Below are 18196 nucleotides of genomic sequence, written 5' to 3'. Positions count from 1 at the left end.
AGGGGTTGGCTGAGGATGAATGGAGGATGTCATGAACGATGCCCACTGTGCTTTCTGAGATATCGGATTCCTCATCAGCAGAGGGCCGCCCTCTATTTCTTCCCCCCCCCCCTCCTGTCTCAGTTAACGGAACAGTGCCTGATTTGGCCACCAGCGACAACAAAAGAAAACAACTTAAAGAACGTAAATTAAACATACCTGCAGATGCTTTTGACTGTGTGTGTGTGTGTGTGTGTGTGTGTGTGTGTGTGTGTGTGTGTGTGTGTGTGTGTGTGTTAGGTCGGCGGGCCCCTGCAGTCGCTGTGAATAATTAACAGGGCCAGTGAGCGAGGCAGGGTACCAGACTGCGTGTTTTGTTACCCCGGCCTCACTCAGCACGAGCATACAGCATTAGATAACCCTATCTATCCACCCAGCTTGTGTGCATGCGTCTGTGCAGTTAGCAACTTTAGATGATTCTACCATTCGATACCTACAAAACATCTTTGCTGCCTGGTAACAATTCCCGAGAGAAAGCCTATACATCCCCTATCAAACATCCCCTATCAAACTGAGACTGACAGCATCACCTGCTGTAATCAACATCCGCCTTGACAGGTCTCAAAAACATGGACTGTATGCACTTGTTTGTTCAATATTGCTGTTCAGTGGCACTGATAACATTCAACATCCAATTATCTACTAAGGACAATATAATTAGAGATACTTTTGTACAGTACTTTACAATACACCTTTTTCTTAACTTTTCATTCACTGTTTCATCCAACTTCTTTAAATTTATATCTCAAAAATGAAGACAATCCAATGGCAAATTTCTGAGAAGAAAAGATTCAATCATCTCTGCAAACAAAATGTCATTTTTATTCAGCATTAGCTTTTTGTTTACATTGTTCTATTTACAACATGGACACACATGACAGGAAAATTGAGGACTATATGTCATTTTAAAATCAAAGTAAAATGAAGGATTAAAAGGAAAGTGAGTGAGTGGAGACATCTATTATTTCAGGAGGAGGAGGAAGAAAAAGACTACAATGAATACAATGACAGCTAAATACACCAGGAAGTCAAGAGTAAGACAAAGAGGTGGACAAATGGAACAAGCAAGTGCACTATTGAAGACAGAACAAAGAAAAACTTCAAGCTGATGAAATGCAAACGCCACAAGAACAGAGACACGTCAGAGTGCAGAATCAGTGGAGACACAAGAGAGGAGTTAAGGATGGACGTTGGTGGACATTTAAACTATGTGGGCTATACATTAATACTGAAAATAATAAGGGAAAAACATGTATCTTCACAATTTCTTTTTCCTTTTCCAGACCCTGTTCATAGCTTGTGTAGCACCTACAGGTCCACCTACCATACCCAACAGCTGAACTTGTTATAGATGATGATGACAATGATGATGTTTCAAGTATAAAAGTCTGTTCTCAGCAGGGCTGGGTTGGTTGGGCTGTGCAAGTGTAGTTGTAGCTCACAGAGAAAGGAACATCATGAAGGTTTTCTCAACTATCATACAGGACGGGGTTGGATGTTAGGTCCTCAACAACTTCTGACAGGTTAAGTGGGAGCATTCACTCTGTTACTTTCAAATACATTGCTATATTGTCCACTTGTGAGGCTTTAGTAATTTGGTAAATAATTTGTTTGCTAGAGTGCCAATTGTGGTTGCAATTTGAAACTTTAAAAAGTAGATGGACGGTGCAGCTGGAACAATGGGAGGAAAATACAGTAAGTGTGGCCTGGTGGTTTGATGAACTGTCCAACTGGAAGTCTCATGTTCATGAGATTTTTCTGTCCCGTGTCCATGAGCCCCAGCCCTTCTGAAATGTCCATTAGCAAGATACCGAATCCCCACAAACTCCAAAGATACTCTTCCAGCTCGCCCTGTACTTTGATCTCCTCGACGGGGGTTCAAGGAAAGAGAATTGCGCTGCGAGGATCGGTGTCACTCATTGTAGAAGTAGTGAGGTTCACCTTTGTTGTTGGAACTAATTCACTCTTTCACCCTCCTTTCACCCTTTCTCCATCTGCATTGAGAATTAACAGATGCAGGGGTCGAGAAACAAACCTCATTTACATTGTTTCATCCGTACACTCAGTCTAAAGCTGTACAGTGATCTAAAACACACAAGCAAACAACAAGCCCATCTACACATGTATTCAAGCATACTGCATAAACAAATATTTGCATAACAAAAGGCCACATACAGATCAATCGTTCACACTAAAAGTTAAAATAATTACCTAAGGTTGACCTAGTTTGTCCGTGAAGCTCAATAACAAAATCGAACGGGCTTAACAAACTTGCAAAAGAGAGGCGCTAAATGGATTTCTTCCCCGAACTGTGTAATTCAAAACTAGCATTTGCGACATACAGTATGTTAGAAATGATCCACCAAATGAATCATAGAGAAATGTACAAAGTCATGTGTCGCGCTAAAAATGGCAATCAAGTGATGAATCCTTACTGATTAATAAATAGAAGATGGAAATGGGACTGACAGAGCAAGTAATCATACATCAATAATGCTCTGACTCATCCCTGATCACCTGGATGACCCAGAGCACATTTCTGATCTGGCTCTGCCGATCCACAGTATTCTCAGAAGTCATTTATATATTTTTTGACGGTAACTTTTCACACTGATAAGCCAAACAGAGTTCAGTTGAGTTATTCTCTACCCCAACAAACTGTCAGTCCAGAGACAATGGGACTGCTGCACAGCCAAATGCTGTCACAGGATGACACTACCATGTGAAGAGGAGGGAAAATCAAAAATATTTTCATCACGGATTATTTTGAAAAACAAGCCCACTGTGGACAATGCAGCTGCTGTGCAAAATTGTAATGACTGCAGCTGTCAGTCTTTTGCTTTGTTTGTTTCACCAAAATGAAGCACACAATCCTTTGCAAATGTTAGATTAGAAGAGGGAGTGTTTATCTACCATAATGGTATCACACCATTGATACATCAAATAAATTAAAAATAGATAGGTTAAAAAGGTTCATCATTAAAATGTGTACAGTAATAAATAGATTGGTCCTCTATTTACAGTTTACCAGACATTTGTTGAGGCAGAATTTGCAGTTAAAAACATTAAATCCTAACTATTTATCAGTCATCCATTTGTTTTCTTTTTTTTGTTCTGAGGATGAGGGGTTGGCGCTCAGGATTTCTCCTCTTTAGCATCCTTCGACTGGTAAGGAGAGCAGGAAGACAGCAGAAAACATGCAGGAGAGATGACGCACGTGAAGAAACTATGTCCTCCCAATGTGTCTTCCCTGTGTTTCATCCTCAATTACTTTTCAATTTGGTGTTGTATTGCAGTAGCTGCTTTTGTTAGAGTTTTCATTAAATTCGCCTCAGTGCACACATACACCAACAAACACACACACACACAGATTTTGAGCACCCAATGCCTTGCTCTGTCCCCACACGATGCATGGTGTATCCTCCTACAGCCTCTTGCTCGCTCAGAGTAGCAGTTGCCTCTCGACACAGCCCTAAGAACAGCTTTCCTCTCAAAGCTTTTATGAAACCACTAAAATAAACCTAGAGCTAAGTCCTTGGGGCAACTTCTTCCTCGTCCCTCTTGGCCATTCAAAACATTAATTGATCTTCTTCTCGTTTTTCAAAGAGCCGTTGCGTTTGTGTTTCCCATTGGCCATGCTCTCGCTGTGGCAATGTCCATTGGCCATGTTACCATCATCCCTGGCGACGCCGCCTCCTCTGCTCTGATCGCCGGCCTTCCCCCTCAGCAATCGTACCAACCGCCGCAGGGCAAATATGGTCAGAGCCAAGGCAGCCCCTACAGTAAAAATCACATCCAGCAGGAAGTACTGGTAGGGAGACACCTCATATACAGCAGAGCGCAGGTGGCTGGCACCGTTGTGACGTAGAACGTAGCTGATCCAGTAGACGGCCCTGGTCACAGGGTGGCCGGGCTGGTCTTTGTGAATGTTGGAGAGAGTGAGTGCTCGCTGGCGGTACCTTGGTGGGGAGAGACAGAGGTTGGGAACGAGGATGTAAAAGCAAGGATATAAAAAGGGACAAGGACACAAGTCTTTATGGGCAATCTCATGAGAGCACAACCATATAAAAGGGAGATAAAGATGGTGAACATTCCATGTGTGCCATGAAGTCACAGAGAGATGATTCCATATATGGTCACCAGATGGCACTGATGAACAATTGCACTAGTGTACAAAGTGTTCATGTGTGACTTAGGAATCTAACCTGGTGTCTTTGATGACACTGGTCAGGGCTGTGTAGAGGTCTTCCTCGGTCATGTACTTCCAGTGTAGCATGATTCCCATACCTTTGGCTGCCACACGAGTCATGGTGTCATAGTGGTCTCCAAATAGGGGCACACCTACCACCGGCACCCCGTGATACATCGCCTCGTAGATGCTGTTCAGGCCACCATGGCTCAGGAAGGCCCTTGTGTTGGTGTGGCCTACATGACAGGAGGGACGGGGGATGGTATTTTGCATGTTAGGTGGTATGTTCATTCATCATTTTTTGACAGGGTGCTTATTTTGCTATATTATATTACAGTTTATACTGTACATCTTATAAAATGCTTCACACAGCAGTATTTCACTGTTGCTCCCCACTTTGGGAATGTGATACTTTTGCAGTTAGAGGAAAATAGACGGTCTGTGTGTGTGTCAGTTCATCAGTATAATTAACAAAATACATCAATCATTGTTTTTATGAGGGGAGAAATTTCAATGTAAATGCTTTACTTTCTCTATACCTATTTCAACAATTTAATGGTGTAATCTACCGAAAACATGGCCAAATTGAATCCCCCTCTTAATCAGTGCCCTATATATCCACCTGCATAGTTTCAGTATGATTACCTGAAGTTTGAAAGTTTGGTTTTTGGCACTAAATACAGCAACAACAGCAAAGTTCATATGCAAAGAGAATCACACTTCAATTATAATCCATTGCTTTCCTCTCAATAGATGAAGCGAGTTGGAGGACATGCTCCAGTTAAAACTAGCCCACAAATGTTATTATATTTGGAAGGAGATGCAGCTGCTGTATTTATTCAATTAAATAAACATTGAATTGGCCATTTGGCCATCAACATAAATGCACTTTGGTGCAACAGAGTAATAGGAAATATATGTTTTATGGTTTTATGGTGAACTGTTGCTCTAAAATCCCTTTTACTGAGCGACCGGAAAGCCAGACAGTCTGTATTTGCAGGGTTGGCTAACTACGGTGCTATTACACCACTGCAGAATACCATGCTAGCCGTCCAACATCTGAATGTTGTTGCATTGCTAATTCCTGACATGCGTGGCTTACACGCTCAGATTCTACCCACTGCTGTGGTTAATAAGTAGGTATGGAAGGAACCCCCTCACACAAAGCAAAGTCCGCCAGACTCTACGTTGGACCACCTTGTGTAAAAATGCCAAGCATAAGCTGTGACAAATAGATTTATATTTATATGGTTCATTTCAATAAGACAATTTGACAGTTGAGAACTAGAAGGTGAAGTACACATCGCAGTATGCGGCGTCCTCCAAATGTACTCACCCAGTAAGTCATTCTGAGGCATCCAATCAACAAGCTTGGTGTTGTTGCCAAGGTTACTGGGTGGAACTCCAGAGAATCTAAGGAAGGAAAAAGGAAATAATGACGAGTGAGATAGTTTAGCTCACCTTTTAGTAAATGATGTTGTCATCATAGTGTATGAACAGAGAGGAAACCCCTGAGTCACTATTCACACCGTATTTCTTATTTGTCACATCAGTGCACATGTTATATCTACTCCCTAAATGCCTTTGTTGGAGGATTATATGTAAGCACTCTTTTATTCAAAGAATTGTCTGACACTTTGACTTTCTGGATAATACACTTATTTGCTAACCTAGCACACAGACTGGAAGCAGTGGGAAACAGCTAGTCTGGATCTGTCCAAAGGTAACAACACTACCCACCAGCACCTGTAAAACTCACTAATCAACACGCCATACCTCATTTGTTTATTCAGCACATAAACAGAAGTGTAAAAATGACATGTAACAGTTTTACGGGGGGTAATGTGCCAGACTATTCCCTGTCCCAGCTAATTACCTTTCAGGGGTCACCGCTGGTTGCCTGCCAACCTCACCACAAAACTCTCAATACTGTTCAGCTAACATGTATTTTACCCCTCACCTTTTATTTTGTGGACTGTATTTGTATTTCTAATGTTGATCTTTCATTGGCAGAGGATGTACAGTGAGTACAAGAGATGCATTTTATGTATATACAGAAGGGTAAATGAATTATTTGAGTCTGACATTTGCATTATGCAGGAAGGGAACAAAGGGGAATTCAATGTTGATCTCTGTTTTCCTCAACAAAAAGCCAAAAAGCAGAAGGGCATCGCTTGTTCACCCAGACATTTAGATCTGGACCCTTTGTCTTCTACGGGTGGTGGTGAATGTGTACAGCATTGTGTGTATGTCTGTTGGTGTCTGTGGTTGTGTGTGCGGAAGCATTTTCCAACAAATGCAGCACACAATACATATGCATGCTACATTATGACCCCCCCCCCCCCCCCCCCCCCCCATCCGTCCATCTGTCTCCTTCTCTCCCTAACCCAGAGTCTTTCATCTCTCTTTCTCTCTTCAACAAAGCCCCAATTCACTGTCAATCAAAGCCTACATTCATGCAGCCAATTATCAATGACACGATTCATTTGGCCGGGTCCCTGTCCCTCTCATCAGCCCTCTTCCTTTTTTTCCATTTGGAAGGGCCACTGAAAAGCTAGATTACAATTCAATGTCACATACAACGTATTGAGGCTCCTGCTTATATTGTTGTACTCACTTCACCTGTAAACTTGGTCGGATACCGACATGTGGAGCATCATTGTCAGTGCTTGAGATTCTCCTTTTTAAAAATGTGTCATTTTATATCCTAAGATGACAAACTGTCACACATTATTACTCCAGCACTCCTCATTACAACACACAGTAGCTTTTGCCCACATCCCTGGCAAGCTTTTTGACAACCGCCCTATTCCAGACACTGTAACCACAATTTGATCCTCTTCGATCAAACCAGGGACTCTGCCCAGCTCCAGCTACTCGATGTGTTTCCACCCCCACACATTCTATCATATAGTGAATGTCTGTTGTTGAACCCTGCTCTTAGAATGCCACAGTAGACTGCTTTTTTTTTTCCCCAGGTGCAGACAACCAAGGAAGATAAGCAGTCACATAATTAAAGTACTTGTGTGTTAAGGAAGGCATAGGGGGTCTATTAGCTTTGTTTATGTAAAAAGGGTCACACTCAACCTAAGCTTGACTTTACTCTCTCTTAGCTCTCCAGAGATTGATGATATTCTAGTTACTGTACGTCAACAGACTCACGAGCTATTTTAAAGTGAATCTGTGTCATCTCTGTAACCTTTACAATACATACTTAATTTCCTCATCTTCAATTTCATTTAATCCTCTACTCATTTCTTATTTGTGTCACTACTTCCTTCTAATGCAGCACTGAAAACCATTCATGAACAGCAAGTGCAGAATGAAAGAAATAAGTTCATATATAATTATGTAAAAGGTGTATAAGAGAAATAAGCTCATGTCAAATTGTTAAGTGTAGGCCATCTTTGTAAGGAGTGCAGTGGAGTCAGCCGCTGTCACACTGAGGGGAAGGCTGTTCCAAAGCCGAGGGGGCGTAACCAAAAAATGCTCGGTCACCTTTGGTTTCCAGTCTGGTTGGTGGAACAGCTAAAAGGTTTTTATCAGCTGATCTCAGAGGCCTGTGTTTTATTTTGGAGATGATTCTTGGTTGATGAGAACAAACTCGGATGATATTTCTTACATGCTGCTCAAAGGAAAAGTGGCTATCGAAAGTTATCCTAAGATCTTACAGACTTAATATTTCTCAGCATTCTCATCTGATACCCTCACACTCCTCTGACCTCTCTTTGAGATGTCAATTAATGGTTTACTTTGAACATGAATCTAACTTTTTGCAGTTGGTTACTTATCATGTGTGGGTTCTAGAAATGTAACTTTAGTAAACTACTGCACTAATTTGCACACATTTGCAAGTTACACTCTGTGACATGCAAATGTGTGACTTAGACACATTGCCAGAAGGAAATGTGATGTAATGTGATATTATCTTTAAAAATAGTTATTGGTTATTAACTGAAAGCAAATAAAGGCCCATTGTCAACAACATTCAAATATCAGCACTCCATCTGCATTGAGCCATTCAAATCCGACAATTTAAACTTATAGCAGCATTACTCAGCATGATGCTGACGACTAGAGCTGAAATTGAAACAAACATAAAAAAGATAACTACAGCAAAACTGGAATCAAAATCGATAAACCCAATAAAACTAACATTTTAAAACAGTATTAATTATCTGGACCAGACATACTACTTGTGGAGTGTGTTCGTACAAGTGAAGACCTTCACCAACATCTGCACACAGGTCAAACATTAACCCAGCTACAACATATACTTAAAGGGAAGTCAAGTTTAGGAGCTGCGTGCACTTACAAGGATCAAGGCTTTGCTCCTGCAGTCAATATTGGGACATTGTAGAATAGATTGACCTATATAAACAAATGTTATGTTCTCATAAGGATTGTGCAAGCTCAGATCAATTTGGATGTCTAATTAACTATTCTTCAGTCATCTATGGGATAAAAAGTACACAGAAACAATATGAATGTGGTCAATGAATCACAAACTCCTAAATCCACCAAGATAAGAGTTAAGGGTTAACAGGTTCACGGATGGAATTTTAAACCAATTGCCCTCCTCTTATTCACTCCTCCCTGTTATGTTTTGTGTTTTCCTGCTCAGGTCACAGTCAGTGGATCATTCTGTGTAAATGATTACAAAAGATGAGATTTGAATCACACCTATCTCTCTCACTGGGCAAGCATTGCCGTTTTAGACAATTCTGTGAAGGACCTCTTGTTGTTAATTCATCCTCAACACATTAGTTTTAGTTTCCCCATCAACGACATATTTTGTCTGCATGATTGTGAGACACTGAACAGTGTGTTTAACTGTTTGTGACTTTGCTGAATTGAATCAAATACTACGGTCTTGCCATCATTAAAATGTGAAGCCATCATCGTTAGATTCTGTCCTCAGTTTTCCTTAGAGGAGCACAAAGTCTCTAAGAGTTCAGGTTCTACAACTCAATGCTGTTTCTTCTACGGGAAGATCATCCCGTGAAGCAAATGTGAGGTGGGAATATAGACCTGATTTTTACAACGATGATTATGGAGGTCCATATAAAAACAAGAAATTCAATTTCCCCTGAGTGCTGAGTGGAGGAAAATCCGTAACTTGAAGCTCAAAAATCTGTGTTGACATGTTGTCACAGTGACAGCTGTGTCCAGTTATGAGAGACAAAAATAGATACTTCACCTCCAGACGACACGCTGGGGCAGCCTGGCGAGGGCTCCTGCCAGTTTGTGAGCGATGTCATGGGAAAGGTACTTGACCCCGGCTCCAAACGAGACCACTACAAAGCCATGCTCCGCTGTGTCATTCACCCACGCCTCGAAATCCTGCGGGGGTATAATAGAAAGACAATGAGAGCTAAAAGAATACATTTTCATAGAGGTTCTTTGCCCATGAAAAAGATTCATATTAATACAATGCAAACACTACTATGCCAGGTACTTCCTTCCTGTTCATACCATATTGCAGCGGGTGAAATTATATCCATGTAGACTACTTCATTTCAAATTCAAGACATTTTTCACAGAACAAATGTCCACAGTAGAAGTTAATCAAGCAAGACAGAGAATGTCTAATTCATGAGGCTGTTTAATATATTTAGGTCAATGCCTCAGAACTGCAAGTAAGGATGTGCCGACCTTGCTTTCTGCAATTTGGTGCCCGGTGTTGCATTACATCATCATTTCATATTACAACATTAACGAACAATGGCGATAGTCCATAAAGTAACTAATATTAATGGTCCTGTATCATTTTCCTAATAAATTGACATGGCCTTATTTCATCACACAGCGTCTGCAAGGCACCAACGTTTCCTGTTTTTGACACATGAAAAATAAGTTGTCCACAATAGACTAGAATACTGAGCGCACTACAGTCAAATCTGTGATATTTCTGTTCAAAGTATATTCATCATTATATAATTATAACTTCAATAAAACTTAAAAAATATATATTAGTAGCATATTATCGCAAAATATCACCATTTTTCTCCAGGCTCTCGTTTGTACAAAATGAAGACTGCGTGTGCATTACGTTTATAAATCAATTCATATAAAGCCATAGAAATGCAAGTCTATTTTGGGGACGGCAATACAATATATTTGATTGTGTCTGTGGGGAAACTTGTCTTGAACTCGCAGCACTACTGATTAAAAATAATTTACAAAACACCATCAAAATATACAAAAGTCAAATGAGAAACGTTTCATCAGATACATTTTAAACATCCTCCATATTAACAATAAAGTCCTTTGGCGTCCTTTGAGGACACTAAATCACAACAAAGACTTTCCTCCTGTCCCTCTGGAGCTATCTCCACCAGACTTTTTCATTTCTCATCTGTAAAGTTTAGAGATATCTGAGTTTCTGATGCCAACTTAATATAATGTTGAAAGGAATTTCTTCATCGATGCTCAAAGAAAACACAGCAGCGTGCCTCTCTAGAATCATCCGCAAACCTCACTGAGAACTATTTTGTATTTTTCAACTATTTTTCTGCAGAAGAAATGACATCCTCCTCCTCCTCATTGGGCCCTGTTCCACCTATCCACATGACTGAGTAAACCAGCTTCTGGTCAGTGAAGTGATGAGGGAGCAGCCATGTTGGAGTAGAGGGAGGGAGGCTAACGGTCCAGCTGCGGCAGCTAAGGCTGGCCCTGGCACGGGGCAACATCAGGGACACACTGGGCTCTGTGTCCCTACAACGCAGCCTCAGTGACCCCATAAAAGAGTCTCAGTGTCCCCAGAGCTCTGCCCAGAACAATGGCCTCGTTCTCCCTCCGCTTCCATTCTTACTCCCTCCACACAACACAGCACAATGCTTCCTATTTCCCTATTGGCTGGAGTGGCATTCCAAAACCCCCTGCAGTGGATGCCGATGGCCCGCGCCCTCGGGCCACCGAACGCTAGACTAACCCCCCGTCACCGCCCGCCTCTGCTCTCCGTGACTCCCCTCCCTCTCTGCTCAAAATCCACCGCTTCCATTCAACCCAAACCCAATCTCACCCCAGCATCGTCTATAAAGGATGGCTTTGTAGCGGGATTGATAATAGATGTTACCAATGATAGCGGAGACGATGGGGACAAGCAAGGATAGATACAAAAAAATACTGAATCTCAGTCAGACTGATAAGACGGGAGAAGGGAGATAATACCAAGAGTGTATGTGAACTGACAATGAGCTTCAGACTTCATGAGTGACAAAAGTATAGGGACGTAATTCCACCCATGAACTCAATTGGATGTAAAAGATTCTCCCCCAACTTTTAAAAAAATAATTAATTGACATTAATCAATAACAACTGCCGATTAAAAGATTGACAGATTTATGCGTAATAAGAAAAACAAGGAAAAGCTCTTCCTGTTGCTTTAAATCACACTAAAAATAGTGTGTAAGTGGACTCCAGCTGATAAAAAGACAAATGTGTAAATGCTAAAGCATAACAATATGGCTCCCCATCTTGCCTATAAAAACATTATTTAGCATATTGTAATAGTCAAACTCTTTTGCCATTAGTTAGCCATTGTATTGCAGTACTTTTATCACTAATGTCACAGAACCCTATTTTCATGTTCCAGCGTCCATAGTGATGCATAAGCACTAAAGACACTGACTCCATAGTAGTGCTAGGCCATATGACAATATACAGTTTGCTAAATAATGTGAGATTATAATAATTTGTCACAGAATTTGTATATATACTGTATATTCCATAATATGGTTGATGCTGGGATAACCATCCCGTCACAATGTATCTGGGTATATTAGGCCATTGTGGAAAAGACTGATTTATGACCACATTAGCCAAAAACAGACATTGCTGTCAAGTTATTTTATCCTTCAAAAGTTTATTTTTTTCCATAGATAATGTGATATAAAAGTGAAACAATGCATAAGACCTCATGTTCATGAGACCACACAAAACCACTGTGTCTTCTTTGCTAATCTCACCATGTGCTTGTCAGCTGCCTGTGTGTATCACAGTACTGACCTGTGGCAGTGGGTTGGGGGGCTTGGTAAGGATGCCTCCTATGTACACCACATGTGGCAGGGTGGGCCTGGGGAACTCCAGAGCCATGTCAGTGCACAGCATCCACATCTGGCTGCCCTGCACCAAGTCCGCCATGGCCACTTGAGGCTTCACTCCATGTTTCTTCATAATCCGGTCATACTTGGGTAGCGCAATGTAACGGACTCCAAAGCGCTGCACTAGGTAAACAGCTGTGTTGGCGATCCTCTGGACCAGAGACATGTGGTCTGTGAGCAATGAGTTGAATTCGGGTACGTATGAAAGCGGGGCTGGGGCGCCCGCCTCTGCAGGGTACCACAGGCCGGTGCTGAACACGGCATATTTCACACCCAAGATATGAGCGATCACAAAACCACACATCTCATTAGGGTCCACCAGCAGCAGGTCAAACTTGGCCTCCTTGAGGCGGGTCATCACCTCAACACTGCCAACAACAGCGTCACAGTTCTGGGAGTAGTGGTCGAGAATGTCAAACAGTTCCAGAAACGTCAGGCGGCCTGAGAAGATGTTGCTGACTTTGGACTGGAGGAAGTTGTCGGCCGTGGTGCTGTTAAAGATCCCCGGGTAGCGCTGCAGGTGGTAGTTAGGGGAGGGGGGCACCCCGCGACCCTCTGAGATCAGAAAATGGGTCTCGTGGCCCTCCTGTTGCAGAGCCGTGGCCAGCGTCTTGAAGATGTAGAGGTGTGATTCAAACATGATGGGCGGGACCACGATCACTTTAGCGGCCCACGATGCACCGGGACCCCATGTGAGGAGGCCAAGGAGGAGTAGTAGTGACGAGGGTAGCAGCATGGCTGTAATTATAAAGAAAAACAAAGAAGCGTCATACTACAGATATGAATCAATGCTGGTCATCAGGTAGAAAAACATTATTGTTAGAAATGTAATCAAACATTCTATTCATTCAATACTGAGAATTATTGGGCCCAAGTCTGAAAGGTGCCTCGATAGGACTGACAGAAGGTAAAAAAGAACATCATCTTAAACCTTATTCTGGCCCAACATTTATCAGTCACCAACATAGGGGAGAATCTATGTGTGCATCAAACTTCATTCCTGGATATTAACGCAATATTTTCCTCTTCCTCGACTGGGTTTCAGTTCAGTTCAGTAGTATTGAGAGAAGACACCTTCTCAGTATCCGTGTGGGTCGATGTGTTGTATCCTGATTAGTTTACCTTTCCTAATCCACCTTTGCCTGTCTCTCTCTCTCTGTATTTCCATTCCACCCCTTCGTCCCCGCTCACTCACTGTGCACAGTGTGGGCAGCACCAACGTCATTCTAAACCTCCGGCCACTCTCTTCACAAACACAAACACAAAGATCCATTATCATGCCACCATGTCATAGCCTGTGCCCGATATATATGCCTACACTCTCCCTCTCACTTGGATTAATCATCAACACTGGAGAACCGCTATACGGAGAGTCATCAATTATCCACGATTTCTCAAACTACAATGACTAAGCCATGCGCCCCTTCTACTGGGTGTTACACCTGAAGACATGTGTCGAACACTGGGGGGGGGGCATCTATAAATGAAACTCTTTGGACCGGGATGCAACCCGTCCAGTCCGTCTTAACAGGGTTGCATCGGCCACCTGTTTGTCCACAATGTGAAGTTCCTCTCCACAGACAGCTGGGGTAGGAAGAGGACTCAAGGTGGCCACCCTTCTCTTTAGCATTGTCCTGAGGATATTGTTACAAACACTTCTCGGCCCAGACTGTTGACGGTAACTATAGAAACCAGCCGCTGTCTACCTTGGACTGTGATGCGTCATTACTTGAATTACAATTAACGATGGAGTCTGGTTACCCTGCACACAGCGAGGGGAGAGGAGATTATCGGAATTAAGAGAATTAAAAGGACACGAAATCATCAGGTGAAGACAAAGTGGAGATGAATAAGGCACACAAGTTAAAACAGGAGATAAACATATTTTAAAGTTTGTAAGGAATTTACCAGTTAATTCATAAATATTGTGCACAAGCAAAAGTCACCTGCAAAATATATTCATACTTTTCCTTTAAACCCAAAACTCTGCCTCAACTATATTTTCACAGTTGTTTTCCCTTCTGTATCAACAATAAGAGATTTATGATTCATAATCAGCATTGGCGTTCAGTGAGTCATTATGATTATATGACCATGGTTATCAGTTGTGACTTGGTGATTAGCACCATAATTGTTCCTGAAGAGAAACAAAATTCTACACATATGAATAATTATTTCCAATGTAATGTATAACCATGGTACACAAGTGATTGCATTGAACATCAATTAGATTATTTGATATGATTATCCAAACATGTGCCATATTGTGACATAGGTCAGTGTTTTTTTTTTACGATACTTACGACAGTTCAAACTACCTCGCAGATGAGTTTAAACAAATGACTACTTAGGCCTCAATAAAACACAATAAAACTCTGACATATCTCTGCTAACATCTCAAATGGATTGCCTTATATTGCAGCTTTCAGTTGTGTATAATTAAAAACCACACCAATTACAGCTTGAGCCGGAAGCTAATTTCCTCTATTAAGAGGGAAAACAAGAAGGTAATTATACGGTGATTATCAATCTCTAATACCATAATCTGGACCAACGTTTTCTTGATTTAGCACAGCGGGAAGAGCTGCCTTGCTGCTTCCACAGTGGGGGTTAATTAGCTGAAAGCACCCTGTTGAGAGGGGAGATGTGTCTTCTAAGAACTGATATTAAGTCAAACACAAGTCAGTTCAAGCGGTTTATTTTTGCATTATATATTTCAAATGCAGCGTGATTAACTGATCTTCCAAAAGAATCCGAGTGGGGTCCCTTGAAGGCCAAGTTTAGCAAGACTAGCTCAGTAAGGCTCTGATTATTTAAAAAAAAAAAAAAAGAAAGAAAAACACACTGACCAAATGGGTTTAGACATGCGGTTCACTTTAGCAGGTCAGATTTGAGACAGATTTGTAACCTACCGAAAGCTGTTAAGTGTAATGAAATCATTGAATGTAGTATGCAATATTGATCAGACCGCAAGTCAGATTCATTTCAACGTCTGCAACAAACATACCCCCAGTGCACGCATGTGTGAAAAGGCACATGAGCTTAAAGTCTACGGAAGGTTAAGGAGAATATTGTGATATCTGTAAAAGAACAACTCTGTCCTTGTATGTCTAACATGAAAGGCGGAGCCACGAGCATTCTGTAGATAAGTTGAGCTAAGGTTAAAAGCCTTTACATCTTGCATTATGGTGACAACAGAGTTAAAGTGGGAAGAAAAACACTTGACTTTCCCATGCCAATGGCACAGGAGGAGCTGTTTATAATGACAACATGGTCTCTCTGCATGCCCTTATATCTTTATTTTTAGATTATGGAAATATGGCAAAATGGCCTACTGAGCTCTCAGCATTAGGAAACCAATCATCCACATTAATTTAGTCAGTCCTATTTAACCCCATTCCCTCACCTATGTCCTTCCTCTTTCTTTCATGCCACTGTTGCTGACTCCCTGTACTCATTCCTCTCATATTACATCCGACAAACAACAACCACCATCACAAAAGAACAGGTCTGACAGGCTCTGTCTTACAAGAATCAACATTTATTAAAGCTAATAGACATAAAGCAGGGGGCTGAGGCAAAGCAGCGAGGTTTTCTGTAACCATCAACAGCACATCATTAACATAATGTACTGCAAATTAAAAAAAAAACACTGATGACTGGCTGCGAAATATCCTTACACAAATTAGGATTGAGAACCTTTATGTGTTGCAACCTGTCTCAGATGAGTTTATCTGTTTGTCCTGGGTAAATAAGTTTATTTCTTCTTCTCTTCTTAAAGGCACACCTCATGACACACACACACCCACACACACAGTTTGAGTGTTCAAGCAACACCACTAAGAATGGAGGATGCATATTAATCAGTTAATAAACATGCTGGTTCTTGGCAGTGTCTTTTTGTCTGTTTATACATCAGGTGATCTTGATCAGGTACCCTGGTGGTGCAAAATATAAAATGATAAGCTTCTGAGCGTAGTGCATGTATAGTTTTCAGGTCATATAGGATAGCCTGCTGCACATTAGGGATTTAACATTGAGCTGTACCCTCCCAACAGCTGGAACTGAAATATGCAAAATATTACATCACAAATAAAACTCTTATAATAACTCGCACAATGTCATACCTGAGAGGGTGCCTGTTTCCTTGACAGTGTTTGCTTTTCTGGAGTTTAATAAGCAACGGAAATATATCACCAGGGTTTAACACAGAAATGTATAAACCTGATGTATCCAGAGAGCGAAATCAGCATTTAAAAGTTTTATTTTTATTTTTGATTATGATATGGCAAAATATTAAAGTAAAACTAAGAGTAAGATTACCATTGCGATGCTACTAAAGAATATCAGTCCACTAGTGAATTCACAAATACATCATGACAATTCAGTAGCGTTACTCGCCCACGGTGACATTTCCGTTTGGGATAATTCGCGGAGGACTTGAAAGCACAGACCTGGCCTCACCTACCTCTCACGATGTTTCGACCGTGGCGTCGCACCTGAGCTTTCAGTAAAAACAGCAAAACAACACCGCAAAGTTCACAGCTGTCAACTTCCACAAGTATGAAATATCATCTTCGCAACTTTAAGCGTGGAAGAGAAGAATGGAGGAATACAAAAAGAGTTGCGTAATGTCGAGTTAACCAGGCTGCGGATAACGCTACACCTGTTTCTATCTAGCTCGCCGGTGCTGGCCTTACCTTGTGACTTGGACGTGACTCGGGAGAGATGGAGGTGTGAGGGGGGTGAACCTGCAGTCGTTCTAAGTTTCTCGAACTCAAAAGTGTCGGGGAGGTAAAACACAAATAAGTGGCAAGGGGAAAAGTTGCAGTAAAGTAAAATGGATACCCGGGTATCGAAGACGGGGCAGAGGGAACAACATTAAACTCCCAGTGCCTCTCGTAGGGGCGGTGAAAGGCGGGACTAGAGGTGCAGCGAGATGGAGACAAAAGGAGCGACAGAGGGGGGGGGCTGTGGTTGTTTGAGTAAAGCACAAGAAGGGTGGAGTGGGGAGAATCGACCTCTGGTGCAGGTGACTGAATCTGTGTTGATACTGTCAACAGTTGGGATGATGTAAGCTTTAGGCCACAGGTTAGATTGGATTGATAAAGGAGGCCAACATCTGGCCATCATTATCTGGCTGACATCATGTTTGTTGGATTGAACACAGGGTGTATTCAATTGTTGATTGATCAAGATATTGCCTCCGAGGCAATTTGAATTATTACTGAGTTGTATTGTTGTTGCAATGGGCTATATATTGATATTCTACTGCCTTCTAATAAGACACCTTTTCTAAATGGTTTGTTAATTATACAGCTGCAAAGAATATTTTTCATTATTGGTTAACCTGTCAATATAATTTTTTTCCCTCCACAATGCCTGTTATAATTGCCGATGGTTACATCTTTAAATTGCTTCTTTGGTTTGGAGCAACAAAACTCAAAGATATTCAGATTAATATGATACAAAACAGAGAAAAGCAGCAAACCTCCACATTTGAGAGGCAAGAACTATAGAGAATATCTTCCATTTGTGTTTGATTGATAACCTAAACGATTTATCAATTTAAATACAAACTCTGTTAATCACTAATGGATTGCTTCAATTGATTGTTTGACATCTAATACGTTGTATGTTAATAACTCATATACTAATGCTTTATAGCTCAGTTATAAGCTAATAAGAAGGAACTTTTTGGTGGGGTTGTCAGGTTGTAAATAATCCTTTAATAATCCATTTGTTTAGAAATTATAAATCTGTGTAAAATTAAATGATGTGGGTTATCCATTGAGTTCACATTGTAACAAACCATTTAGTATGTTGCTGTAAATGTTATTAAAAAGTAATTAATATAGGGCTT

At 41.3% G+C, this 18196-nt stretch overlaps 1 protein-coding gene across 1 annotated transcript; it reads right to left on the bottom strand.

Annotated features, from left to right (window-relative positions):
- Positions 1 to 841: 841 nt before the first annotated feature.
- Positions 842 to 17247, bottom strand: ugt8 (UDP glycosyltransferase 8). Its single transcript, XM_031871442.1, has 6 exons — positions 17034 to 17247; positions 12239 to 13071; positions 9429 to 9571; positions 5565 to 5641; positions 4245 to 4464; positions 842 to 3998 (listed from the first exon to the last, which is right to left on the bottom strand). Exons 2-6 carry the CDS (start codon positions 13067 to 13069, stop codon positions 3617 to 3619), a joined length of 1653 nt encoding a protein of 550 aa, XP_031727302.1. The 5' UTR covers positions 13070 to 13071; positions 17034 to 17247; the 3' UTR covers positions 842 to 3616.
- Between the last annotated feature and the right edge of the window lie 949 nt (positions 17248 to 18196).

The sequence above is a fragment of the Anarrhichthys ocellatus genome, unplaced genomic scaffold (genome assembly GCF_004355925.1).
Source record: "Anarrhichthys ocellatus isolate YVR2014 unplaced genomic scaffold, GSC_Weel_1.0 scaffold58, whole genome shotgun sequence".
NCBI lineage: Eukaryota > Metazoa > Chordata > Actinopteri > Perciformes > Anarhichadidae > Anarrhichthys > Anarrhichthys ocellatus.
This window is presented reverse-complemented; position numbering and strand designations above follow the sequence as displayed.